The sequence below is a fragment of the Prionailurus viverrinus genome, chromosome B4 (assembly GCF_022837055.1).
Source record: "Prionailurus viverrinus isolate Anna chromosome B4, UM_Priviv_1.0, whole genome shotgun sequence".
Lineage (NCBI taxonomy): Eukaryota > Metazoa > Chordata > Mammalia > Carnivora > Felidae > Prionailurus > Prionailurus viverrinus.
This window is the reverse complement of record NC_062567.1, coordinates 42,774,311-42,801,356: the sequence shown is the minus strand read 5'-3', so window position 1 is coordinate 42,801,356 and position 27,046 is coordinate 42,774,311. Positions and strand designations below refer to the sequence as shown.

Here is a 27,046-nt window from a genome sequence, read left to right as displayed (position 1 = left end):
GTGCTTTACGCTGTAATTGAGTGGAGACAGGATTTAGCTCATTGGCGTACCTTGCCTGCATTGACTCTATTCCATATTATTAAAAACAGAGACTTGGTCCTTTTTTTTTTTTTTATAAAAAATTTATTGAGATGATGCAATTATAGGCTTTTCTTTAAAAATTATTTGCAACTCACTGGCCCTGAGAAAAGGCATTTGTTTTTTGTTTTTTTTTTCTTTTTTTTTGTTACATTCATTTGATTCAGTCCCTTATACACCCCACACCTCATAAACAACAAGAGATTAGAAATTAAACAAAAAAAAAAAAAAGGAGAAAAAGAAATTCTAGATTCATCCTGGTTTGCAGTCACAAAGAGAAATCTTCAAGAATGTTCACTTGGCATGTGTGAAAGATTCAGGGAGTTTGTAGTTGTTTAGTGTTGATGCAGATGGGGCCAAAAGAGGATCAGGTTAGTCTTCCGCGGTTTTTAGACAGGCAGGGATTATTGCCACCCCCACCCCACCCTCCTGCCATGGCTTCCTTGTCTCACTGCCTTCCTTCCAGATTTCTGCTCAGAAGGGGAGCAGGCCGAGCGGGTGAAAACCGACTAGCACCGAATGCTAGGGGAAAAACACAAAAGCAAAAACAACCTGCCCTTTGTTCTTCGTGTGTTTTCCCAAATCTCTCATCTTCAGGTTCCTGGGTGGGAATGGGTCAAATGGGGGATCTGGCCAGGCTGGATCTCAATCCTCCTTCTGTCCCTGGCATGCTGTCTGCTCCTCGGGCAAGTCATACTAACTTCCTGGATACTCGGGTCTCCCTTCTGCAGAAGGGAGTGAATGTTTCAAAAACGTATTCCGAGTTGGAGCCTAGGCAGTGAAAGGGGGAGACGGTGGGTACTTAGTCATTTAGGCGAATCCTGTCAGAGCCATCGAAGTTTCAGCTAAAGCTACGTTCCCATTTGGACAAGGTATCAGGGTAAAAAGACCCTGGGTTGGAGGGGGCCAAATACACCATTGAAAGGAGAAAATTCATCAGTGTGTTATTCCTCTTATTCTGTGGGCAGCTCCCTGCCCCCACCCCCCCACAAAAAAAAGGATTCAGGACACTGGTGATGCTGTCTTAGGCAAGACTAAGTTGCCTTGGGACAAAAAGAGATCATGTTAAGAGCCACATAGCTAGTCCCGCTAATTGCCACTGCTTTCTTCTGATCAAGAGGAGGCAACCTCGCTAACCCAGGGTGCAGGGAAGAGAAAATGCTAGAGAATTTCTAGCTAGAGATACAAGTGAGAGCGACCGTCTCAGACACCGCTGAAGGGAGCTCTCCCCGCTCTGCAGTGCTCGTCCACACTCTCCTTTCCCAATTTCTGATCTTGCAAGCCCAGGACTCACATGGCAGCGGTAGGGAAAGGCCAGCTATTCAGATCACGGACGTGCTTTTAATTTGGTCCCAGGTGACATGTTCATCGCCCCTCGTACTTAGTGTTGAAGTAAGGAATTTCATACTGGTAGACCCTACAGGTAGAGCCTAAGCTCTTGGAGGGCAGGGGTTGCGCCTGGTTTCCTCTTTGAATCCCTCCCAGTGTCTAGAAGGTGCTTCATCCAAGTTTGCTGAATGGAACCGGAGATCTTTGGGGTCTGCGGCGTGTAAACACCGCATCCCTGGTGTCGGCACTGCCCGGGTGTTAGCTCAGAGAATAAATGAGGACGACTTTTGCCATTAAGGGAATCAACAGAAAGTTCTTACTGGTAATACCGGGGTAGGAAATAAGGAGCACGTTGGAATTAGTGCTTTCTATTCTTCAAGCAGGTGAAGGTGTCACCATCCTAAGTCTTACCTATTCTTACAGGGTATTGCTTTAAATACAGAGATCCTTGGGGCAAAAGGGAATTTCCTTCCATAATTCAGCTGTAATATTCTTTGAACAGAAAGAGCTGGAGTCCTTACGTGTGGGTAAAGTGAACAGAATGAGACATTCTCATCTTAGGAAAGAGCAACATCATGCCCTGGTCTCTGCTTTCATAGCCACACAAAGGGCCTCAGTAAAAATCCACCTTTTCTCTCCAGCCCTTCGACTCAATGGTCTTCCCAATACACCAGGTTTTTGGCTTAATCTCTCAAGTTGCAATCCAACATCAGTCATCTTAGAGGCTGGACAACGAATCAGTGCATGCTGCTGAATGCTCTTGAAAGACATCTGGAGTGTGCTGGGGTCCAGCTGACTTTCACCACCATTCAAGTGGCCCGAGACCAAACCCTTCCTTCATCAGCAGGTCCCTGACCTCACTGCAAGCCCGGCCTTCTGGAAGGTAGAGTTGGTGGATCACGTGACAGTGGAGGAGGCTGGCCACCTCTATGTCTCTATCTGCGGTCTGATAAGGGGCAGGAACAGAGCACAACTGAAGGACCTCAAAGGGCTCCTTGATTCCAGTGTCCTTGACCCGCAATCTGTCCTTCCCTCTCCCCAGGCTGGTGTCCTTGTCAATAAGGCTGGGGGAGAACTCTTCCTGCCTGCGTTCCTCCAACCCCTACCTCCCTGATTTGCTCAGAAGTGGCTTGAGAAGACACCCAGGGATCTGGCAGCAGCATCTAGAAGTGCCGCTGACGACGTGCACATGTACCCTGGGGAGCTGCGAGATGCTCACCCAACCAAGGAGAGAAAACTAGAGAAACGAGGAGGGGGTGCTGTGTAAGGCGGGTCTAATCTTTTGGATTAAAAAACGGCCGTCCTTCTAAGATTGGATTCTGAACCTGTATTAAAAGAGTTCAGATGGCTAGAAAAGGAAAAAAAAAAATCTCAAAGAGCTTTCTAAAAATATGTGTTATCATCAAAAGTACTAAGGGGTGGCACTTCCCTCATTTTACAAGACACTGTGGACCTTATTTCGAGGCGAGAAAGAGCCACGAATGGGTGAAGCACAGCGATGAAAGGAGAAGAGAAAAAGGTCATAGATCTGACGAGTTTCCTGTCTGCCCAGGCTGGGCAAACATCAGTAGCAAGCGAGACTGTGTACTCTAGGGTCCTCCGCTCTCCAATGCCCTGTGTCCCGTGGGGGCCAGGAAACTTTTAAAAAGCCCGGGAATTTTTAAAAAGTTAGGTGAGGGCATGAAACTGACCACAAGGTGGCCTTTGGGAACCTTGCAGGACCTGCAAGTTAATCCCAAGAGGCTGGGGCCTTCCGAATACTACACACAGCCTTCCATCCTGATCTTCTGTCCTCGGCACCACCAAGCCCTGGGGTGCTCACAGCCACGGCCGGGGGCAGCCAGCTGGACTGATGCTTATCTCTCTGGAGGACCACAGCACCCGTGACGTTTGGGGCCTCCCTCTGATAGGCAGCCAGATGTCCGGATGTGGGTTGGATTATTATTATTATTATTTATTTTATTTTTTGCGCAGTGCCACTGCAAAGCACCCAGACCGCTGATTCCGTTGGAGCGTCACCAACTCCCAAGACTGTCCTGGAGGCTGGACTCTGCTAAAAGGTATCTGAAACTCAACAGCAGGCAGGGAGGGAGAGGCAGGGGAGGAAAGAGCGAGAGGGAGAAAAAGAGCGCTCTCCTTCTCACTTTATCCTTTTTAAAAGCATCTTTTTTTTTTTTTTTTCCCCCAGCCAAGACCCAAGAGCAACAGGAACAAACCTGATCCACGTGGCAGGATAAAGAGGAACCTGAAACCCTTTGCGTGTGTTTTCTCTTTCCTGACCAGCTGGGTTTGCCGCACTTTGTGAGATTTGCAAAAAAATAGGTATATATAATAGATATATATTTCCATAGGAAAACAACCTCGGATGTCTTCCCCTATATGAATGATGAAAAGTCAAACTGCATGGTCTTAAACAAAAAAAACCAAAAAACGAAAACACCATGAAACTAACAACAGGTGGACGGGTGAGGGTGAGGAATTACAGATGGAGAGGTTCCAAATGAGGAGGAAACGGGAACCGCGAGTCCCAGGCTCGTGCCCTCGGCCAGAATTCCAGCCCCGCCTTTGCTGGGTGGTTTGTCTAAGGTGCTCTGGGGGCCCTCCCGCTACGCGAGACAGGTGTCACTCCCACTTCTGGGTCTCTTCCTGTTCTAGTCTCAGCCCGCCTGCTCGGCTCGCCTCCAGGCCCCTCGCGGGCAGGGGGCCCCCCGGCTGCTGGCCCGCTGAGGTGGTGGGTTGGTTCCCTCAGCATTCATCTTCTTGGTATATTTGTTCATCCAGCTCCTGGGACTCCAGGTGCTCCAGACGGTCCGTTCGGCCACTCATGATTTCATCCGGGGTTTTCATAAACCTTTGGTGAGAGGAAATGGACGAGCACAGAAGATTACATTTTCCTCCAGTTGCCTTCACCTTGAACTCTTAAACTAAAAGCAAAGGCCCCATCATCTCAAATAGCTGGACAGCTATTTGAACTCAGCCAGTAATGCTGACTTAGCACAAACTGGAAGGAGGTGCCCCTTCCTCTGAGTGCTGGAAAAAATGGCAAAATAACTATAAAAACGTCTAGGGTGGCTGTGAGCTGTGTCGTGCATTCCTGTACGACCATACGAGGGAACCCTGGTACAGCTCACTGATCTGCTGTTAGATTTTCCAATGACCTACGAGAGCTGTATATCCATTTCTATCCCAGACTGTGGGCCCAGGGAATGGTATGCAACACTTGAATTTACCTCAAAAGGATCCAATTAAATGCCAAATGGAAAATTTTCATAAAAGGGCAACTTAGTGGTGCTCTTAGCAGTTAGAAAGGCAAAGAGAATCATTTTCAACGTTATCACTGATCCAGCCAAAATGCTAGCAATGAATCCCCCTTAGCCTGTCTTCCTCTGCAGCTGGGTGCAGACAGCAAGGCTTATCTTCTTATTGGAAATCCTATCAGTGACCTGTCAGGGCCACGATTTCCACAAGTGCAGGAAGGCGGCCTGGTTGCAAAGGTTCTGCCCTCACCGGAATGCCGCTTCCACAGCCCCCTCGGTGCCTGCACACCCTTCTCTTCCCAGACACTTTGCCCTGCACCAGATGAACGGTCCTAACACATGTCACTCCACATTCGAAAGCCTGTGGTGACCACTTAACAGATAAAGCCAAGGACACACTCTTCCGCTTGCCCACCTGGGTTCTCTGTCATCTCTACCCAGGAAACTCTTGTCACCCACCGTTGACGAGCATGAAGCCTTTATTCTCGTCTGGCCAGTCTTTTTTCTTATACACATCATGGCCTTCCCTCCAAACCTCATCTGGCACTCTCTGAGCCCTGCTTATTCTTTGCGCCCTGCCCCTGCATCAAAGAGCCATGCAACAGCACCAGTCCACACTGCAATCCTCCTTCCCTCAGTGCCTATAACCCTTGTAAAGACTACCCACAATTTAACACTTCACTTGATCACACACAGGGTTTTACACACCAAGAAGCCTTCATTTTGTGGCAAGTCTGGCTTCCATCCCTCATTTCCTCAAAAATGACCAACTCTTCTCACTAATAGCATGATCCTGTCCTTTTATGTTGTCAAAAATCACTATTGGAAGCCTATGAACCTTCCAACTACTTCTGCTTCTCTTTTCTGCCCTTTATTGCTCAACTCCCCAAGTAGTACTATTTGTTGAGTCTGCACTCTGTCTTCTCCTTTCATCCCCTAACACTTCTCCCCCAAATCTGAAGTCACTGACAATCTCCCGAGGCCAAATCCACAGATATGCTATATTCGGCCCCCTACCCTACCTCTTTCTTCTCTTGACTAGTCTTCTGTAATAAGCTTCTGATATTCCAAATCAGGCTTGTCAAGAAACATTTACTGAAAGCCTCCGTAAGGTATAAAATAGAATTATATAAAATATAATCCTCTCCCTTCTAGGATCTTATGACTTAGTTGTGGGGAGAAGGACTTCATATGTATAGCTATTGAAAATGCAAATCGTGATGTGGTTTAGGGCCAAGGGATCCAAGAGATGATGGAAGAAGACATCTGTGTGTGTTTGAGCATCATGATGGGTGGGACACTTGAGATAGACCTAGAGGGCATATATATTAAAAAAGCAAAAGTTAGAGGGATATATATTTCTGGCACAGGGGATCATATTAGTGTCGTAGGGTAGGTAGCTGGCAGTGTGTGTGATGAATTTGGAAGGCAGGGGAGTGGACCAGAGGTAGAAAGGATTATTGAATTAATCTAGGTGTGAATCATAAAGTCTAGACAAGGAAGCAACAAGAATGCTTTTGCCTTTCTTATGTCTTCTAAATTCTCATGAAAGTGCTTGTCATTGGTAGACTCCAACCTGGAATTTGCTGGTAAGAAATCTTGGGAAATGTGGTTTCCAGGCTTCTAGCCCTAGCAACATAGAATGGAGTAGAAACAGTGTGGAATGGAAGAGCCAGGGACAATCCTGCATAATGACTGACCTGGATATAGGAGGAGTCAACAGTAACCCCAGCATCAAAGTTGGTTGCTTAAAACGACATTGACACCACTGATGAGTAACAGGAATCCTGGATGGGGGGCAGGGGATATTTCTAGTATGTGGAGAAGGTATTTAAATGGCCATGTACTATAAGAAGCTCTTGGAAATTCAGATTTCAGGGGGACTTCAGGGGGATCCTAGAGCTGGATACAGAACAAAGGCTGGTGAGTCTAACCATGAAGTCTAACTGAAGCTGTGTAATGGAATCATTTCATCCAGAAAGAACAGGAGCCAAGGACTACGTTTAGGGTCAAGGATGATGAGAAGCCATCAGCAGAGCCAGGGAAGCGAGGGTTCTTTTTTTTAACTCCTTCCCATTCTGTTCCCATCTCTTGACTAAGCTTTTCTGTTGTTTTTGAAGACGTCAATTGTTTTTACCCTTCCCAAGTTACCATTACTCCTAATGTTAAATAAAGCTTGAGTTCTCTGCTCTCTCTAATCTATCCCAGCGAATGGATCTATTCATGCAGAGTGTCACTTGCTACCTGTGTACAGACAATGCCAAATCCATCTCTCTAGCCCCATCGAAACTCTTTTCTGTCCCATCTGCCAAACCCATAACCTGACGTCATGTCCGTCGATCCCACCTTCTCCCAGCCTTCCCTTGGTCGCCCCACGTCCATTACCATCAGTGTCAGTGACCATCCCTTCTACCTCTCCTGACTGGTCCTTGACATTCCTTTCTTCCTCTTCTCCTAATTCTTTCTCTTCTCTGGCAGAGTGCTTGGAATCACAATCTATGTGGTAGGTTAAATGGTTGGAACTCGTTAGCTGTGAGGAAGTCTGGAAAGAGGAGTGTCTATTGCAGCAGCTTCCGGACTTTTCGGATTATCATGCACCATAAAAAAATATATTTTGGGGTGCCTGGTTGGCTCAGTCGGTTAAGCGTCCAACTTCAGCTCAGGTCATGATCTCACGGTCTGTGAGTTTGAGCCCCGCGTCGGGCTCTGTGCTGACAGCTCAGAGCCTGGAGCCTGCTTCGGATTCTGTCTCCCTCTACCTCTCTGCCCCTCCCCTACTCATGCTCTGTCTCTCAAAATATGAATAAACGTTAAAAAAAATTAAAAATATATATATATTTTGACATCATGACTCAGCACGTACACACGCACACATGAAACAAAGCTTTCCTGAATCATTAGCCACTCTTACTTCATGTGACACAGTCTGATATTTTCGACTCTATCCCACCCTGTTCAGTTTTGTTCTATTCCGTTAAAAAAAAAAAGGTTTAGACTGACTCATTAAATCTATTTCATGATTCGCTAACGGGTCATGACCTGAAGTTTGACAAACGCTGGTTCAGAAACCTGCTCACAAGCGTCGGGAACCTGGAAGTCTAGACCTAATACCTCGCTTTGCCATTGACGGTGTTACTTTGGCCGGTCCTCTTAACTACCCTGGATGTTAAATCCAGATAATACGATTTGATCACTGCATTATTTTCAAGTTGAGTCGCACTGTGCTTACTTAGTTTGGGCTTTGTGACAGGACGGACATAAGTTAAAAACAAAAAACAAAAAACAAAAAACCGACTTCTTTTCCTGAAATTCGAACAACCCAGCATCTGGTATGCAATTTGTAGCAGCGATGGCTTTCCGTGTCAGACAGGCAGGTAGAGATCTTAACAGCCTCCCTCCTCCCTCTTATTTAAGGAAAACAATATCCTCCCAAAAGAAGGAAAGGAGAAAAAGGAAGCGCTACCTGAACAAAAGCCTTTGTCCTGGCTCCTTCCTGATAATGTTTAGTTTGTAGTAGTGGCGCAGGGCTCTGGACATTTTCTCATAGGTCATGTTTGTTCTGTTCTGTTTGTTCAAAGGAGGAAGAGAGAAAAAAGCACAAAGACACAGTGACATAAACCTCTGAAAAGGCGCTGGGGAGCTATTAAAATAAAAGCTCTTTGGCTGCTCGCGTGGCCCTACCAGCTCCGGGGAGCTACCTGCCCCCCAGCTGCCCCCCAGGCCCACCAATTCCCACCCCCTTGGCCTTTAGACACGGGCGCCAAAATTTCTCCGAAGGTGAATCCCCTTTCGTCAGAAGTCTTGGCGCTGTGGCTAATAAAGTATATCCCACAGCAACCTCCCTCACTACCTTCCAAGACTATGCTCTGCTGTGCTCCATGAATTTCCTGCAGGTTCCCCTATCTGTGGGTCATCCTTCACCTTCCAACCCACAGAGAATTTTTCTCTTTCTCTTTTCTTTCTTTTTCTTTTTCTTTCTTTCTTTCTTTCTTTCTCTTCCTTTCCTTTTTCTTCCTTCCTTCCTTCCTTTTCTTTCTTCCTTCTTTCCTTTTTTCCTTCTTTCCTTTACTTTTTTTCTTTTTCTTCTCTCCCTCCCTTTTTCTCTTTCTTTCTTTCTTCTCTCCCTCCCTCCCTTCTTTTTCTTTCTTTCTTTCTTCCTTCCTTCCTTTTGTTTCTTCCTTCTTTCCTTTTCTTTTTTTCTTTCTTTCTCTTCCTTTTCTTTCTTCCTTCCTTTTCTTTCTTCCTTCTTTCCTTTTCTTTTCTTTCTTTCTTTCTTTCTTTCTTTCTTTCTTTCTTTCTTTCTTCTCTCCCTCCCTCCCTCCCTCCCTTCTTCTTCTTTCTTTCTTCTTTCTTTCTTTCTTTCTTCTCTCTCCCTCCCTCCCTCCCTCCCTTCTTTCTTTCATTGCAACGACCTTTCTCCAACTTGTGTTTCTGGTTTGTCATTTTAAGGAAGAGATTTTTTTGTTTGTTGGAATTCCTGTTGTGGAAGGAAGAATACAGTGGTTCCGAGCCCTGGGGCTCCAGGCACCATCGGGAGCTTGCAGAGGGATTTTTCTCTGTGACTCACGCACTGAAGAGTCTGTCAGTGGGGCCTTGCCGTATTTGGTCATGGCCTGCAATTAGGTCTTCCTCACTGGAACCAGAGCACAGGCTTCCAACCTCTAAGGCTGCAGCCCCCCACCTCCCCTACCCCCCAGCCCCCGAGCTCGGCTGGGCCCCACTCTGTCCCTGCTCACTCAGCTCATCTGGGGCTGTGCCACCAAGGTGCTTTGCCTGCTTTGCCCACATCTACCTGGCTGCGGTCAGGCCTGGATCTTGGTTACTTGTTTTTGTTTTTTTAGTAGGAATACAGATTTACTTATTTAAATATTTTTTGAGGGGAGAGACTCTTTGCTCTATTCTTTTCTTACCTTATTTTATTTTATTTTATTTTATTTTATGCCCATTGATCAGTACTTTCTCCTGCCCCTCTCTCCCCAACCCCAGGCCACACCACTCCACTCTTTGGTTCAGCAAATTTGCCTGTTGTAGATACTTCATGTGAGTGGCAACAGGCAGGATTTGTCTTTCTGGGACTGGCTTAGTTCACTTAGCAGAATGTCGTCAAGATTCCTCCAATGCCGTAGCCTGTGACAGGATTTCTAACCTCCCTTAAGGCTGAGTAATCTTCCTCTGTATGTATACGGCAGTGTTTCTTTATCCAGGCATCCATCATGCATGTTTAGGGTGGTGTTTCACCCACTTTTTACCTCTATGCACTTCAACAGTTTTCCTAACTCTAAAAGATTGGATCTTTTAAATTCTACTCCCTTTTCCCAGGGTGGAAAATTGTGGGGCGGACAGTTCTTGCCTGTTTGCTTTTCAAGGGGATGTCACAGTCAGAATGTGAGCATTTCCATGTCGAAGGGGGCCTTTGCAGACGTGGGTGTTTCTCACTGAGCGGAACAGAAGCGATACCTCCCCAGCTCCCTTGTGAGTCACAGAGCCCCTGTTCCTCAGCTCCTAGCGACACACGGGTGGCAGCACCAGGTGGAGGGGATGGGATGGAGGGCCACTTCCAACACAGCCCTACCAGACCGGGGGGTGTGAAGTTAACTGACACCCGGCATAAGTAACACATGGAAAGTGGCATCTTTACTTATGTCCTTCCCTTTGTAACTAATTGCGGTGAGGAATAAACTAAATAATGATGGGCACACTTGGGGGGCAGAAGACAATTATCCTCCAACCTGGAAATGAAGGCTTTATTTTGGCATTACTTCGCACAGCAAATATCTGGTGCCCTTTTACCTTATGGTTTCCCCACAGTCGAGCCAGTCCATTGGGATCCACTATCCGGAATATTTTGGATTCTTTGTCTTCCCATCGGATGAAGTTTTCGTACCGGCTGTCGGAAAGCAACTGATAGACGTAATCCCAAAGCAGTCTACAGTCTACAGAGGAAAAGGGCAAGAAAACATTGATTATGTTTCTTGTTGAGGCCCTAAGAATAACAACCAGAAAATAATCCAGTAGCCGCTCCTGCCTAGTGTGGATTGATGGTCTAACTTTCTTATTTCACAGTGAGGAGACCAGGGCCCAGAGAGATCTGGCAGATGGTGCTGGAGAAAGGCAACCTTTGACCCGTGGAGGCCTCAGAGACCATCCCGGCCAACGGCCTCCCCTCCACAGATGGGGATGCAGTGGCCTGGAAGAGGAAGCAGCCTGTTCAAGGTCATGACCGATGACTTGAACTTGAGCAGAGCTCACACGAAAGACACAGAGCAAGCCAAAAGAGGGGTAAAAACAGGCTGGTGGGGACTAAGGGCGGAAAGAGAGCCCCAGTGTTTAAGCAAGCAGTATGGTGTTCCTGGTGATGCTGCAGGATTGTTCTGGTGTTGGAGGCTGAATGGATACAGATGAGAAGATTGGGGTAGGCTAAAAAATGGCAGAAAAACAAGTGTGATGCGTGAAACGCTGCAGAAAAAGAAACTGTGAGCTCGCGTGGTTTTCAAAAAGAAGATACAGCATCCCCCGGAATTCTCAAAAACCAGTTTATTGTCACAAAATCAGCGTAGAAAGGAACCCAGGGCAAAAAGTCACTTTTCCCATCTGTAGGACCGACGTTCTGTCACTTGGCCAGGCTACAAATATTTACTAAGTGAGTTCATACAGGCCAGGTATTGTGCTAGGCTTTGGCTCCTGGCTGAGGGCTGGCATATTAAAACGAGAAGACACATACCGCATAATTTCCCTTGTTCTAGTGCTTTCTGGATTTGGGCCGTCATGGTCTGTGGTTTGCCCTCTAGGCCCCCTTGTTGGGTGGATGGAGACACATCCTATCTATGTGTACTTTTGGAATGGTCTCCAGATGAGAGTAAGAGACTCTAGTTTTCAGGGGTTTCACTGTTGACTCTGGGGAGCTTTGGTAGGCTGGAGCCAGAATGGCTGGTCGTGAATGATCGATTACCGAACGCTGTGTATGTGCTCAGCACGTGTCGTGCGTCTTTCCTAACCCTCTGAGGCCTGAGGGGGCCGGGATATGAATTCCTGGGCTCCTGCACTACAGTGTGCTGACTTCCTTATGTTGGGTGAGGCCCAGCACACCTGGGCAGGGAGTGTCTAATTGGGACGTGGAGTATTTTAGAGCCAACACATGCACCTCACAGAGAATGAAACACACCCTTCTCAGGAGTATATTCACAAGGGTAATTGAGTCAGGTCACCCTGGGCAGGTTTCCTAAATCTCCCCGAGATTCTGCTTCCTCATATATGAAATGGGAATCACACATACTTTACAGGATCACTGCATTAGTGATATTGCAAGTGAAGGGAAAGTAATGAAAATAGCAACAATGCTACGTATCGGGTAGCCTACTAGCAGGCACTGTGCTGCACTTGACCTTGAGGACACCTTCTGAGGCAGGTGCTGTTGCTATTCCTATTTTATGGACAAGGAAGCTGGGGCTTAGAGGGTTTGGTAATTTACTCCAAGGGCACAGCTCGTTGAGTGATGCACACACACACAGGATTCCAGGCTCTGCACCACTCTGAAGCCCGTGCCCCACCATTCTTCCTGATGGGTTTTCTATTCTGAGAGAAGCCAGTTAACAGGTAGATATCTGTAAAATTTTAGGCCTTTCCAGAACAAGGTTTAGCTCTGTTTAGTGTAAGCTTTATGAAATCCAGCCTTTTCTCTGAACAGCCCAAGCAAGGAACTGGCATAAAATGTGGCATTTTCTAAGAAGCTTAATCTTGCAGGAAACTGACATTAAACTTGAAATGACCATAAATCTCTTTACTGTAGCCTCCCCCCCCCTCCATTATCTGTGTCTAAACATTAATGGAATGTGCAAGTTACTGGGTTTTAGAAAAGGACAAACGGTGCTCTTCGTTGAAGACACCAGGTGCTCTGTGAGTTTGAACCCCATTCTGGGGACAGAAACGGCCAGCCACTTCTATTACCCGCCTGCCAGCCAGAGGGAGAGAGTGGGGGACCCAATCCGAGCACCATAAAGTACCTGGAGAAGTCAGGGTCACACTGAGAAGACTGAGAAGACTCTAGCTCATTTTTTAAAAAAGTTTTTATTTATTTATTTTGAGAGAGACAGCGTGAGCAGAGAAGGGGCACAGAGAGAGGGAGAGAGAGAATCCTAAGCAGACTCCGCACTGTCAGCACAGCGTCCGATGTGGGACTAGAACTAATCATGACCTGAGCAGAAACCAAGAGCCGGACTCTTAACTGACTGAGCCACCCAGGCGCCCCCTAGCTCATTTTTAAGGCTCTTGTAACAGGACGACTCTATTTCTAGGCAAAGCGGTGGGGAAGGCAATGGGCCCTAACCCTCCTTGCCATCTCCTTGCCCTGGAACACTGTTACTACAAATGGAAAACCAAGGACTGAGCTGCGGATTCAGTGTTTGTCCCATCATACAATGGCAGATGCATTTACATTTCCCCCCAGCCTCTCCCAGTTGGAAAACCTCTGACAAAACCAAATATTATCGCATAGAATGCCAGTAAATTAGAAGGAACAACAAAGGGGGTCTGTGTCTAACTCCTATATCGCTCCTCCACATGGGAGAAATCATCTTCACTGCAGGGGCTTGGTGTCACCTGGATCGGGACTCAATTCTCTCAAGTGTCCATTTTACTAACATTGAATAGTAATGAACTATTGGATTGTCTTCAACGGTTTGATATAAAGAAACTGTGCCCATATGAAGGTGAACAATATATTGCTAGTCCTCTCACCTCTCGGCCAACTGGAGCTAAAGTATAAAGCGGATGGTCCTTCCATCCCCTCCGCACAAAGACTTTCACTTCCATTGTGTCTGTGGTTTCTGTTTTACTGTTGTGGTACCTTCTACTTATCACAAAACAGTGCAGTGTGAACGAGACCATTTCTCCAAGCAAGGGCTTAACCAGCACTGAGGTCCATGCAGGGGCTTCAAACTTGGATCTTTATGTAAACCTTTTCCTAAAAAAGATCTTAGAGGGGTGCGCCTGGGTGGCTCATTTGGTTTGAGCCTCTGACTCTTGATTTCGGCTTGGGTCGTGGGATCAAGCCCTGCGTTGGACTCTGTGCTGAGTATGGAGACTACTTGGGGTTCTCCTCTCTCTCTCTCTCTCTCTCTCACTCTGCCCCCTGAAGATGTGTTCTCTCTCAAAAAAAATTTTTTTTAAAAAAGATCTGGAATGCTATCTGCTCCTTGGTTGGTAAATGAACGGCAGGGCTCACTGGAGAACAGACTTCACCTATATGTTTCAAGAACATTGGATTCTTGCAAACTTTTCCCTTTCATAAATGTGAAAATAACCCCAAACAAGCTGCCAGCTGATCACTTTAAATGACATTTAACCCAGCAAAGCCAACATTAGCTGAGTAATAAAAATATGTTGACATTCAAGACATATTGAATTATTCAGTCACTAACAGAGGTAGCAACAGGAATTTTGTGGCATAAAGCAGTTGTTTCAAACTCAGAGTATTAAGTGGCTTTTATAACTCTATTATTGATTGTTTGGTTTCTTTAGTTAAAAATTATTCCAGATGATAAAAATAAATGCCTGATCATACAAGAGATTTTTTTCCCTTTCTTCTTCTTCTTCTTCTTTTTTTTTTAACAATTAAAGTTCAGCCATGTGAGTTAGTTTTTAAGATTTCAATTAAATAAAAGGCAGAACCTTTTTAGTTCCCTAGATCCTCTGGAGGTTATTACCATAGCCTACCTGCAATTTTTCAGCTCTGTCGAAATCCACATCTGCACAGATACAATGTTCTTTGATCATCAATGAAAATGCTTAATAAATTCACCAAACTCTATAATAAAATTCACCAAACTCTATAAATAAAAGATTATCCTATAATATAACCCTCGAACATGCATGTGAAAAAATTTTATATTACAAAGTATTCATTAATTTTAAGTGCATTTCTCTTAAACTAAAGGGCCTTTATATGAAGGCACATGGGTATTTTAAACACATGTCCATTATTTGGATTGTCTCTTGCATGAGAGGAAGTTTATAAAAGGGTTTAGTTCAAGTGACGTGCCATTTTTTGGTTGCAGAGAGCATTCTCTCTCCTTCCTGCTGGGTGAGGTGCCCTGGGTACCCACAGCTAAAAGGCATTGTAAAAATTCCCTTCCTGTGGTTAAGGAGAAATATTTCCACTCCCACGTCTGTCTCTTACCAGAGACTCATTGTACACGCTCGCAGAGCAGAGACTGTAAAAAGATGGGCGATTCACACATAACCAACATAGTTTCTAATGAAAAAAATCATGCTAGACAAAGCTGATGTTTCAAAATCTGAGTGGGCAAGTCAAGTTATCGACAAAGGGAATGTTTAATGATGGTGGTTAATTAAAATTTTGGGAAAGCTTCTGAGAAAGTAATTTTATGTTGTTCTAACTGCCCAAATGGAATTTTAAATGAAGGTCTGTAAACTGGAGTTCCGTGGGTATAATCACCAACCTACCAGACGGTGAATGTCCCTGTTTTACTTAAGTTTATTGCAAAAAATTAATGGATTTATTTCAGGTTCAGCAACAAAACCGCTAAGTAACGTACAAATTAGAAAGTTACTCCTCTGCTTGAGAGCAGTGGTTCTAAACCAGGGGCAATCTTGCCCTGTAGGGAAGGTATTTGGCAATGTTTGGAGATAATTTTGGTTGTCATAACTGGGGTGAAGGACGCTACTGGCCAGGGATTCTGCTAACTATCTTATAATGACCAAGTCAGCTCTCCCCCATTCCCCAACAAAGAATCATTTGACCCAATTACCACGAGTCCCAAGCTTGAGAAACTCTGCTTATAGGAACACGAGCTTTACAACATGCACAGCTCAGGGTTTTTTGTTTGTTTGTTTGTCTGTCTGTCTGGGTTTTTTTTTTTTTGTTTGTTTTTGCTTCCCACCCTCCCCCGCCCGCCCCCCCCCCCCCAATTCTAGATCAGCCATTACCTAGAAGCAGATGAATCCAGCTCAGCCAACCCTGTGCTGATACACAGAGGTGTGTTTACAATGGGCAACTGCTTGCGTTCTGCCACGGCTTAGGAAAACAGAAACCATATGTGCACAGTGGCAAGCTGGGTGGGGGAGAAGTGAGGGTGAGGGATAGAGATCTGTGCTTCCTGGCTCCACGGGGGTATGGGGACCATAGCTGCAAACGAGGCTGGCCCTTTTCACCTCTGGTTGCATAAGGCGTGGAGTGAGGCTGGGCTGCACTGGCAGAGCTGAGCTTAAAACCCCAGCCCCTGCTTTGCTCAGGTGGGGGCAGCCCGGGAAAACTGCATCCCTACCTCCCGGCATTCGGGCAGTCACGTTGTATTACAGAAATGTGTGTCCTTAAGCAAACTGGAATTTCCAGTCTCCCCGAGCTCCTTCTACGATTTTCCACCCAGCCACTGTGCTGTGACCGTTTTATCTTGTAAAAACGTTGTCCTGAAACTTCCTTCTCTTTCAGGGCTCTTTGATTTCTCGGTAGTGCAGTGAAAATAAACTGCAGTGACTCAGCCAGTGTGAGAAGGTGGAGACACTTGGGATACTCCCCCGAGCAAAGCCCCCGGGGGTGGGGGTGAGAGGGAGCGCAGAGGTGAATCTCCAAGGAGATAAGGAAACCCGGGTGCCTTGAAGGGGTGCCCTTTGCAGGCCAGTGTCACTTGAAACATGCCTAGGACACAGGCCTCCGAGGTCAATGCCCCTGCCAGCTCTGGGGGGTGGGGGTGGGGGTGGGGCCAGCTGCATCCGCTGCCCTCCCCTCACTCTCTGCAGCCCTGCAGTAGGGCGAAGAAAAAAACGGAGCAGAGAAGGGGCTCTCGTGCTCAGTAATTAGCCGACTGGTGCTGTGCATTTACATGTTGTCTCATTAGTACTCGACAGAGCCCGGAAATGGGTATTAGATTTTTTTTTTTTAATGTTTATTTATTTTTGAGAGAGACAGAGAGAGAGTGAAAGTGGGGGAGGGCAGAGAGAGGGAGACACAGAATCCGAAGCAGGCTCCAGACTCTGAGCTGTCAGCACAGAGCCCAACGCAGGGCTCGAACCCATCGACGGTGAGATCATGACCTGAGCCAAAGTCAGAGGCTTAACTGACTGAGCCGGCCAAGCACCCCTTTTTAAAAATAGAAAACATATATTTTTTAATGTTTACGGAAATGGGTATTAGTATTCTCCTTATGATGGAGAAGGAAACCAGGCCTCAGGAACAGTAAGCCCCTGTTTGGAGACAAGACCTGGATTCCAATCCTGCTTATTCCTGAGTGCACGCTTTCCCACAGGCCCACGCTGCTTCCCCGGGAACACTCCGGGCCAGCTGTTGGTTGGGACCCCAGGTCGGGAGCCCTGGGGGTTCTGCAGAGGGTTATCTGCCTGAGACAGTGAGGGATGATGTGGCTCTTTTAGCTAGTACTGAAACCCTGGGCCTCTCTGGCTCATGGGAACACCCCACGCCCGTCCTTCTCTTCCTCAAACACAGACATTTACATACAAGCATGCAAAGGCACATCTTACCACCGAGGCCCAGGAACGAGACTGCCCCTCGTCACTTTCACACTGAACCCTTTAGACTTCTCTTTTATGAAGTCTTTTTCCCCTCAGGGCGCTTGTGTGGCTCAGTCGGTTAAATGGACAACTCTTGATTTCGGCCCAGGTCATGATCTCACGGTTCGTGAGTTTGAGCCCCGCATTGGGCTCTGCACTGACAGCATGGAGCCTGCTTGGGATTCTCTCTCTCTCTCTCTCTCTCTCTCTCTCTCTGCCCCTCCCCTGCTCGTGCTCTCTCTCCCTCTCTCTCTCAAAATAAATAAACTTAACAACAGAAAATAAAGTCTTTTTCCCTTCGAGGCTGGTCCCAAGGCCCATTAATAAAAATAAATAATTAAGTCCATGAGCCTCACTGGAAACCACTTGGCCAGCACTAAATACCGTGGGGGAGGAAGTAGGCGTGGAAGCAGGGGGAAGAGTACAGAGTGACTTCCCCTGGCCCCCCCGGGCCCCTGAGGATGTGCCTCCAACTTCTTTGGAGGCTTATCCAAGCGGAGCTTATTTTTCTTCATCTGATTGAAGGTTAGAGGCTTCCAGGATTGAACTTCTGTGCATACAGAACTCATCCAGTCAATAAAACCAAATCAGGAAAGTACATTGTTCTAGGCAGGTGACAAATGAGCAGTACAGGAGACTCCGTGTCTCCTCGATGAGAATCTTTTTGTTTCTGTTTAAAATGTAACCTTGAGAGATAATAGGCACATTTTTGCAAGTGTCTTTAAAGATCTGAAAGATTGCCATGACGTGTGTTATTAGAAAAGAGAGCACGAGCTTGGGGGCGGGGTGGATTTTATGTCTTATCTGCTGCAGATAACCATGAAGATGCTCATGTTTGCAAAGAGAATCAGGGAGCTAAGCAAAAGTTGTGAGATAAGCACAAGAAAAGAAATATTCTCTATTTGGATGGATCATGGACTTGGAACAACCCGTCTGTACAGACCTGTAAAATCCCCACGTTTGTGCAGCAAACGAAGGACGATGAATGGAAGTGCCAATTGAAGTGCGCCAAATGAAACTTGTGTCCGTAGCAGATTTTGGGATTAAGGCCAGGGAAGGGACAAGCAGACAGGAAGTCTGGTAACTCAGGTTTTAATGGAATTGACGAACTTTAAGAGAAAGCCAAATCGACTTAAAATTCTTCTTTGAAGACTTGGCTGTCGATAGTTAAAACCAAAGCAGAAGCTTAGTTTGTTTGAGGGCACAGAATCAGAGGAATCCTGCCTTATGTCAATAAAGACACAAAATTTGGCATCTAGAGATGCTATGCCCTGCCACCTAGAAAAAGGCCTGGCACATACAGATTCGTGATCATTTTTGAATAAATGGATGAATGACTTAACTGCGCAATTCAGGTATGCAAAGAAACAACTTCTTCCACTTAACTGTATTTTATCGATGTTCATGATGCTATTGCAACTATTCCGGACTGGTCTGCAAACAGCCTACAGTCTAGCACTTGCCTCCTTTCTTACATCACTTGTTATTGTTCTTTCTACATGTCTTAGGCATGCCTCATGCTGTAAAGTGCAAGTAATTCCTTGAGAGCGGGGACAATGTTTTCAACTTCCGCATCCCACGTTATGCCTAGGATTTGAAGCACACTGTGCTGCACATCCGAATCAACAATGCCGTAGAATGGGGGGCAGCAAATGTTTCCTGCAGCGTTTTCTGCAAATATTTTAGGCTCTGTTGGCCATACAACCTCTGTTGCAACCGCTCCACTCCGCTGTTACAATGCCAGAGTGGCCTCCCGACAGCACTAAGTGAATGGGTGTGGCTGTATGCCAATAAAACTTGATTTACAAAAACAGGCGGTGGCTGATTTGGCCCATGGGCCAGAGTTTCCAATCCCTGCTCTGGAGTCCCCGGTCAGAAGGAAACACGGGTGTTGGAAAGGACACTGGAGGAAACTCAAGGCTGGACTCTGGATGTGCCTGAATCTCAGTTTCTTCATCTGTGAAAGACCCTTCTGGCTTCGAAATCACCGAGTTCTAAGAAGGAATGTCAATATGTACTAAAAACATGACTCACGGCATCACTGATGCTACATCTCATCACCTTATGGTGCTCACTGCCAATATACTCTTTGGATATGAAACACATTGGCAAAGCACAGACCAGTAAAACGTTCGTGGGCTGAGAAAAGTGCTAGAAGGTTCCCAGATGCTGCCCCAACCCCCTATGTCTTACTGCCCCCACCACGCAATCCCTTCATGAGCATAACAAATAGAAACTAAGCCCAGAAAGAAGCAATTTGGGGGTGCCTGGGTGGCTCAGCTGGTTGAGCATCCGACTTCAGCTCAGGTCATAATCTCGTGGTTCACGAGTTCGAGCCCCGCGTCGGGCTCTGTGCTGACAGCTCAGAGCCTGGAGCCTGCTTCGGATTCTGTGTTTCCCTTTCTCTCTCTGCCCCTCCCCTGCTCACACTCTGTCTCCCTCACTCTCAAAAATGAATAAATGTTAAAAAAAATTTTTTTTTAAAGAAAGAAGCAGTTTGCTCACTGTTGCATACACCACTGGCTATTCAATAAAAAGTTTGAACCCAGGGGTCTTGGCTCACTCTATTCCATATTAAATCCTTTCCCATAAACTCTGGCTATTCTCACTTATTAACCTCAAAAGCAGTCCTTCTTATCCTCTTAAAAATAAGTGATACCTTTAAAAATAAGCTACATGCTATGTTTAAATAGATCTAATTTGTGGTTTGTATTTAAGCTGTCTACCACCTCCTACATTTCTTTTATGGATTTTTTTTATTAAAAAATTTTTTTTAATGTTTAGTTATTTTTGAGAGAGAGAGAGAGAGAACGAGCAGGGGAGGGGCAGAGAGAGAGACACACACACAGCATCTGAAGCTGGCTCCAGCTCTGAGCTGTCAGCACAGAGCCTGATGAGCGGCTCGAACTCACGAACTGTGAGATCATGACCTGAGCTGAAGTCGGACGCCCAACTGAGTGAGCCACCCAGGCGCCTCTCTTTTAGTGATTATTTTAATTCTTCTACAAGACCAATACCTAAGTAAACTATCATAGCTTTGCAGATCACCTCCAAACTGTATGATAAAATCCCAATTCAGTGATATTAGAAAGTGAGGGGAAAAAAAGAATTATGAAATATGATAGATTTTTAATGGACTTGGAGTCCTAGATTTATATTTCTACCTGAAATAGATAAAAATATACTGGACCTTACCTTGCTCTGGAGTTTTCTCCATCAGGAATGACCTCTCTTTTTCTAACCTTCACTTGCTCATATTCTAAGCATGCTAAGCCCAGCTGAAAGCCAGCCCCTCTGCGAAACCTTCCCTAACACCCCGACTCTGAATCCTCATGACCCCGACGCTGACTCCTATAGTACTTGACGGGAGTCCTTCACAGACCCCACACACGACACCGACCGCCAACTGCATTCAGCCTTTTCAAGATTTTCCAAGATTCTGTGTTAGACCTCCTGAAACACCCCACCCCCACGAACGCAGTCCAGTGCCCAAACACAGCAAGCGCCCAAATACATAAATCCCAAAGTACTTGAGCAAATGGCATCCGAATGGACAGAAATCTGGCTTCCCTTTTCGATCCGCATTCATAAGCGGTGTTTCCATCCACACCCTCCGGCGATGGCATTCGGCAGTGCTGTGCAAAAAGCTTCAGGAACTAAGTTTTCGCAGTATTCGTATCTGCTCTACAGATATGAAGGCTTTTTTATGGCTGTTCAGTAATGCCACACTTTACACAGGAATAACTCAATGAGTTCGGCCCCTAAGAAATAGAATTTTACAACGATCTGGTGGCCCAAAAAGACACTAGAAGGGTAGGAGAGAAGAGACAGGGCTATCCCAAGTGAAACAAAAGGGCATGGAGCCCTGAGGAGTTCGCTTCAGAGGGTTAGAATCAAGACAAAGTGTTCGATTGTAGACTTTCTAACCCTATCATTTCACCCTTGAGAAAAACAGTGACTTGCAGTTAAATCAGCTGGTCTGGATTTGGTTAAATTAGTTAATACTTACATCTGGAGACTTTTAAACTTGTGAGCATATCATTAGAGCTAATTAATCATAATTTTTTTTTCTTTTTTTTTTTTTTTTCAACGTTTTATTTTTTATTTTTGGGACAGAGAGAGACAGAGCATGAACAGGGGAGGGGCAGAGAGAGAGGGAGACACAGAATCGGAAACAGGCTCCAGGTTCTGAGCCATCAGCCCAGAGCCCGACGCGGGGCTCGAACTCACGGACCGCGAGATCGCGACCTGGCTGAAGTCGGACGCTTAACCGACTGCGCCACCCAGGCGCCCCAATCATAATTTTATAGATTCTATCACACTGAGGAGCATTCCTCAAAGGGTCTGGGCCCTAGGGTTACTTTATGTGAATATTTTGACTTCCTAGGGTCATAAAGAAAAGCATAGACTCCCCTATTCTGTGTGTTCTTGAGAGAGACAAGGGCATCCATGGGTGCCAAGTTTCATCACTGGGCTGGTATGATATTCCATGGAGTGTCTTATTGATGGGGCTAACTCCATCATGAAACGATTCTGATGTTTAGGAATAAGATTTTAAAAAATCGTAGCACAATTTCTTCTTTTTAAAAAATTTTTTTTAGTGTTTATTTATTTTTGAGAGAGAGAGAGAGAGAGAGAAGGAGCATGAGTGGGGAAGGGCAAAGAGAGAGGGAGACACAGAATCCGAAGCCAGCTTCAAGCTCAGAGCTGTCAGCACAGAGCCTGACGCGGGGCTCGAACTCACGGACCGCGAGATCGCGACCTGGCTGAAGTCGGACGCTTAACCGACTAAGCCACCCAGGCGCCCCTCGTAGCACAATTTCTAAGAGACTAATACTTTAAAATTTATAAACCTATTAAATAAGGAGAAATAACTCCATAAGTCTAAATCATTTAACCTTCTTGATGGATGGGCTTATCTTCAATTCCTAGAAGTCTCTGATAAGACAGCGTGACAGAGGAGGTGGACAGGACGTATGTTGCCGGGGAAGGCAGGTTCCTCGAGAGCAGCACTACCAGCAGCAGCCAACGGCACAGCAGTGAGTGCCTTGTTGCCCCTGTTACCCAACCCCTATTTGACCTTTGCTCCTCTGGGGCTCCGTTTCCTCCGTGGCTTCCCTGGTCCAGATGACTTTTCATATAAAATGAATATAGCGGTAATAAGCAGCTTCTAAGAGCTACCCGGAGAATGAGAAACAAGTAGAAAGTATCTGCAAAATGTCCAGTACTGCTGTATAGACCGTGCAAGAAATAAGACACGAAGGGTACGTATAGGCAAGAAAGGTCTGGCCTGGGAAGCATAAGACAAGTCATTTATATGCTTCACAGTCATGTACTGACCCCATCCTCTTTCTCCAACCATCTGGGGAAATTCACGTGTCTTGTTTGAGCGCTTTGCTTCTTTATAACCCCCCTATGTTTTTCCTTTCACGATTTGTTTTTAGATTAAAACATACATACACACATAGGCATATATGTAAAGGTGGAGAAAAAAATAACACGAATCCCCGTTGTATCCGTCACCCAGCCATACAGCCGTTAGCTCACAGCCAGCCTTATTTTATGTACACCCCACCCATGCTTCACCCCCAGTGCCGTGGGATCCTTTTGAATCAAATCCCAGACACAGATCATTTCACTTTTCATGGTTTTTCAAACGTAAGTCACATTCCTTTGCCATTTCATTTTCTTCATTCAACACACTCACGTAAATGATTTGTAACAGTAAAACTGAGGCAACACTGGAGGTGTACCTGAAGCCAGAGAAAAATTTAGAAACAAATAATTTAAATAAAAAAGGGACAATGCGTCACGGCAGAGGGAGTTAATGTAGCCTGTAGCTCCCTGTGCGGTCACGCTGTTAGGAGCACGGCTCCATCCTGGGGCTTAGCTGGGGCTCTGGCCTGGGGGACAGCTCATGGAGGAAGGGGGCAATTCTCGCCTTTCCCTGACCGGGTCTGACTTCTCCTTCCTCTGTGCCTCCCTCCCGTTACTGAACACATATTCCCCTTCAGCCCTGAGCGACCTCTCTGCAAAGCCCTTCCTCAATTCCTGCAGTCAAAATGCACCTTCTCCCTGCTTTGCTTCCACAGGACTTAATTATCCTAGCACACAGTCAGCACTCGATAAGTGCTCGTGTACCGAATGAATGGGACATATGACTGATTTCACCGTGCCTTACAGCTTAGTTAGTGGTTTTCCCATCTGTCTCCGCCAGTAAATATTAAATTCCTTGAGGAGACAACTGTTCCATCAGCTCTGTGTCCCCCTACTTCCTGATGCATTTATCTGTGCATAGTAGGTGCTCAACAACTGTCTCCTGAAGGGAGAGATGCTCTAGGAAAAGAGCTGCCCTTGCCAAGTGGCTGCAGGAGTAAGTGTCTGGGGGATGACTTCATGTAAATTACGGGCAGACGAGCACAACACAATGTGTAGATTTTTTCCCACTGGTTTCCACTCGTTTCTTGTCTGAGGGAAGCAAATTTGGGCTTGTCATCATAAAAGGAGAAGAATTCGGGAGTGGTTTCCTCTGTCCAAACGACCCAGGAACATCTGCCTCCAATACCATAATCGTGTTTTTCTCTCCCACCTTCTCCCAAGGTGAAGGCTACGTTGAGTTACTGCCCACGGGACAGAATTACAGGTCTGAATCTGAGACAAAGGTTCTTTATGCTGTGTCTGGTCATTAATTAGCTGCTGGAAACTTCAAGACAGGGCCATTAGCATGCTCATAAACCTTTTATTTTAAATGTTTTCGCTTAGCCATGATTCTGATGTGACTCTCCTTGTAAGCTGGACGTAGGACATTTGTTTCTTAACATTTCTGAGGCTCATTAACTACTCCATCCCAGTGGCTCATTAACTAGCCCATTAGGGATTTCACTTCATTCAGGCAGAAGCCTCCGCTTGCCCTCACAGAACCTTCGAGGGCGCCTAATTGGGAACCCGTGTGAGGCCAGCTGCAAGGCTGGGGAGACAGCGGGGCTTGTCAGGTCTCCCCTGAGGCTGGAGTTGTCGTGAGGGGGGCGGCGCTCACCTACCTGCTATTCTCCCAATGGGCATGGCGTGCTCCTCGGGCGGGGAGACAGAGACCATGATGTGGTTCATGTACGCCAGGTCTTCCCGATGGGACAGGTTGATGGGCTTGCCTTCCCTATGCAGCCCGTCCTCAGAGAGCCTGGACTGTTTGAAATCCACGGAGTGCCGGGGGTTCAGGATCAAAGGGTGCATGATGGGACTGGGCATCAGCTGGATCACGCGTGTGCTCTCCTGCCGGGGGCTCGATGGCTTCTGGTGGGGCTCGGAGGACGGCGGGCAGTGGTTATTCTCCATGGGAGACACTGACAGGGGGTAGGACTCCTGGTGGTTGTTCTCCTGGTGGAGCCTCGGCCCCTGGGCCCTCTCGGCCGGGGAGAGGCGGCGGATCATGTTGTCCAGGGGGGACCGGAGGGGCCGCTGCTCGGGGTCGGGAGAAGGCCGGTGATTGGCTGTGACAGGCGATCTAGACCGGTGCAACAGTTCAATGGTGGGGGGGTTGTGGTGCACGTTCTCCACCGGAGGCCTCGGGGTCCTCTGGACACAATTATCTGTGGAGCAGAGGAAGAGACCATCACTGACCCCGGTGAGTTGTCCGGAGAGGGAGCCTGCTGTGGTTATAAAGGTAGTGAGCACTGGAGCCCGTGTGTGTGCTGGGCAGCACCTTTCGTCCCTGGATATGGAATGTCTTTTTTGCTGTTTAAAAAAACAATGAAAAGGGCACCTGGGTGGCTCAGTCAGTTAAGCATCCGACTTTGGCTCAGATCATGATCTCACGGTTTGTGGGTTCGAGCCCCGCATCGGGGTCAGTGCTGACAGCTCAGAGTCTGGAGCCTGCTTCAGATTCTGTATCTCCCTCTCTGTCTCTCTGCCCCTCTCCTGCTCTCTGTTTCTTTCTCTCTCTCTCTCAAAAATAATAAACATTAAAAAAATTAAAAAAAACAAAGTGCACATACTTGAAATTCTTTTCCTACACTAGACAGGCTAAGAATGACCACAAGCTTTCCATTAATCACTTACTAGTAGCTTATAAACACAAGGAAGCCAAATTTGTGTTCTTTAGCTTTTTGTTACTTGACTCTTGGATGTGGCTTTTGGATTCCTTAAGGGTTGCTTTCCAGATACTTTCATGGGCTTACATTTTCATCACTAAATGTATGTATTCTCTGCCTCCGGGGCATTGTTGTTGGTGTTAATGCTAATGACACTATTATACTACTGCTAAAGCAGTTACTATATCCTTGGTACTGGATTATACAGTTTAAAATGTATAACACTCCTAAGTAGGAGATGCTAATACCATTATTCCTATTTTACAGGTGATAAAAAGGAGGCATACAGAAGTTCAGCAACTTACTCAAAGACACACAGACAGGGAATTAGACCCAGACTCTGGTAAGTACTCTGGCAGGTACCCATTACAATTTCTGCCACTTTGCTATACAGAAACCAGGGGGAAAAGTATCAAAACCTGCTCTAAGCATGGACAGTGGGTCTGATTTACAGAATGACAATCTTGAAAGAAGATTTGGGATCTTTTTTTTTTTTTTTAATTTTTAATGATTATCTATTTTTGAGAGAAAGAGAGAGACACAGAGTGCAAGCAGTGGAGGGGCAGAGAGAGAGGGAGACACAGAATCCGAAGCTGTCAGCACAGAACTAGATGTGGGGCTCGAACTGACAAACCACGAGATCATCGCCTGAGCCGAAGTTGGACGCTTAACTGACTGAGCCACCCAGGCGCCCCAGGATCATTTTGTTTCTGAGTGCACAGACCCTATGAATGCTCATAGACAGGTAGAGGTAAGGAAGGAAAAGGAGGGATGGGCACCCCAACAGTGCCTCCACCCCATCCCCCTTGAACTTCCAAGCTGGTGATACTTGAGAGCAGGGACAACATCAGAAGAGTACATAGCTCAGCAACAGAAGTAGTCCTGTGGGCTGGGTTGAGGGATGGACCAGCCTATGTGTGGCTTTAGGAGCACCTGCTTAGGGGAGGGAAGGAACAAAAATCTGCCTACAAAAACGGAACTTGCTACAGTGCCTCAAACTCATCTTCGTGAGGTTTCTCTGGCCGCCTCTGTTCCCAGAGCTGTTGCACCAAAAGGATGCACACGCTTTCAGGTCAGAGATTTGCCCATGATTCTAAGTCAAGCAAGTCAAAGATATCTCCTTTGTCCATTATGGTAATATCTATAGGAAGAACGTATAAAGGGGATCCAGGAATCTGATAGGGTTAGTAGACAGAGATTAAGGTGGTGGCCAAAACTTGGTGGTCCAAGTTTTACAAAGGATTAACAGAAAAATGGGGATGCCTCTAGATCTGTTACAGGAGACAGTGAACAAAAGAAATATTGTTCACGATCACTAAAAGATCACCTGCTTGCAGGCAAAGGGTTTATTTCGTAACTAACGCGTAGCCTGCTGCCATGCATCTAAAAGTGCTTACTCGCTCGAACAGCTATCAGTAGGAGACTGGCTTAATAAATTATACTCTATCTGTAAACAATGAAGGACTACACAGCTATAAAACAGAATGAGGGGTGTGTCAATATTCTCCTAAGGCCTGGTCTCCAGGCTCTATGATTAGGTATGCGAAGGCAGGAGAAGTATTTGGTAGTCCAGCACCTTTCTGTAATAAAGGAGAAGGCGATTCCAGTCTGACAGATGACAGAGTGGCTTGTACCCAACTAACATTCCTACATATAGAAATGATGGAACATTTATAAAAGTTATTTGAAAGTACTGGAGAACACTGAAGGGAGTTTCACTCTGGAAGGAAGAGAACTGCACAGGTGAGATCCAAATTTATGTAGCCCTGAGGG

General features: G+C 46.3%; 1 protein-coding gene across 6 annotated transcripts in view; it reads right to left on the bottom strand.

Moving 5' to 3' along the window:
• Positions 1–286: 286 nt before the first annotated feature.
• ETV6 (ETS variant transcription factor 6) overlaps positions 287–27,046 on the bottom strand; it is a 257,342-nt gene continuing 230,582 nt past the window's right edge. For all 6 annotated transcript variants that reach the window (XM_047866506.1, XM_047866505.1, XM_047866510.1 and 3 more), the window contains 4 exons: positions 24,227–24,772; positions 10,455–10,597; positions 8,128–8,228; positions 287–4,258 (listed from right to left, as the gene is read on the bottom strand). In XM_047866506.1, coding sequence (XP_047722462.1) covers positions 4,153–4,258; positions 8,128–8,228; positions 10,455–10,597; positions 24,227–24,772 — 896 coding nt within the window. In that variant the 3' untranslated portion in view covers positions 287–4,152. The remainder of the gene's footprint in view (positions 4,259–8,127; positions 8,229–10,454; positions 10,598–24,226; positions 24,773–27,046) is intronic.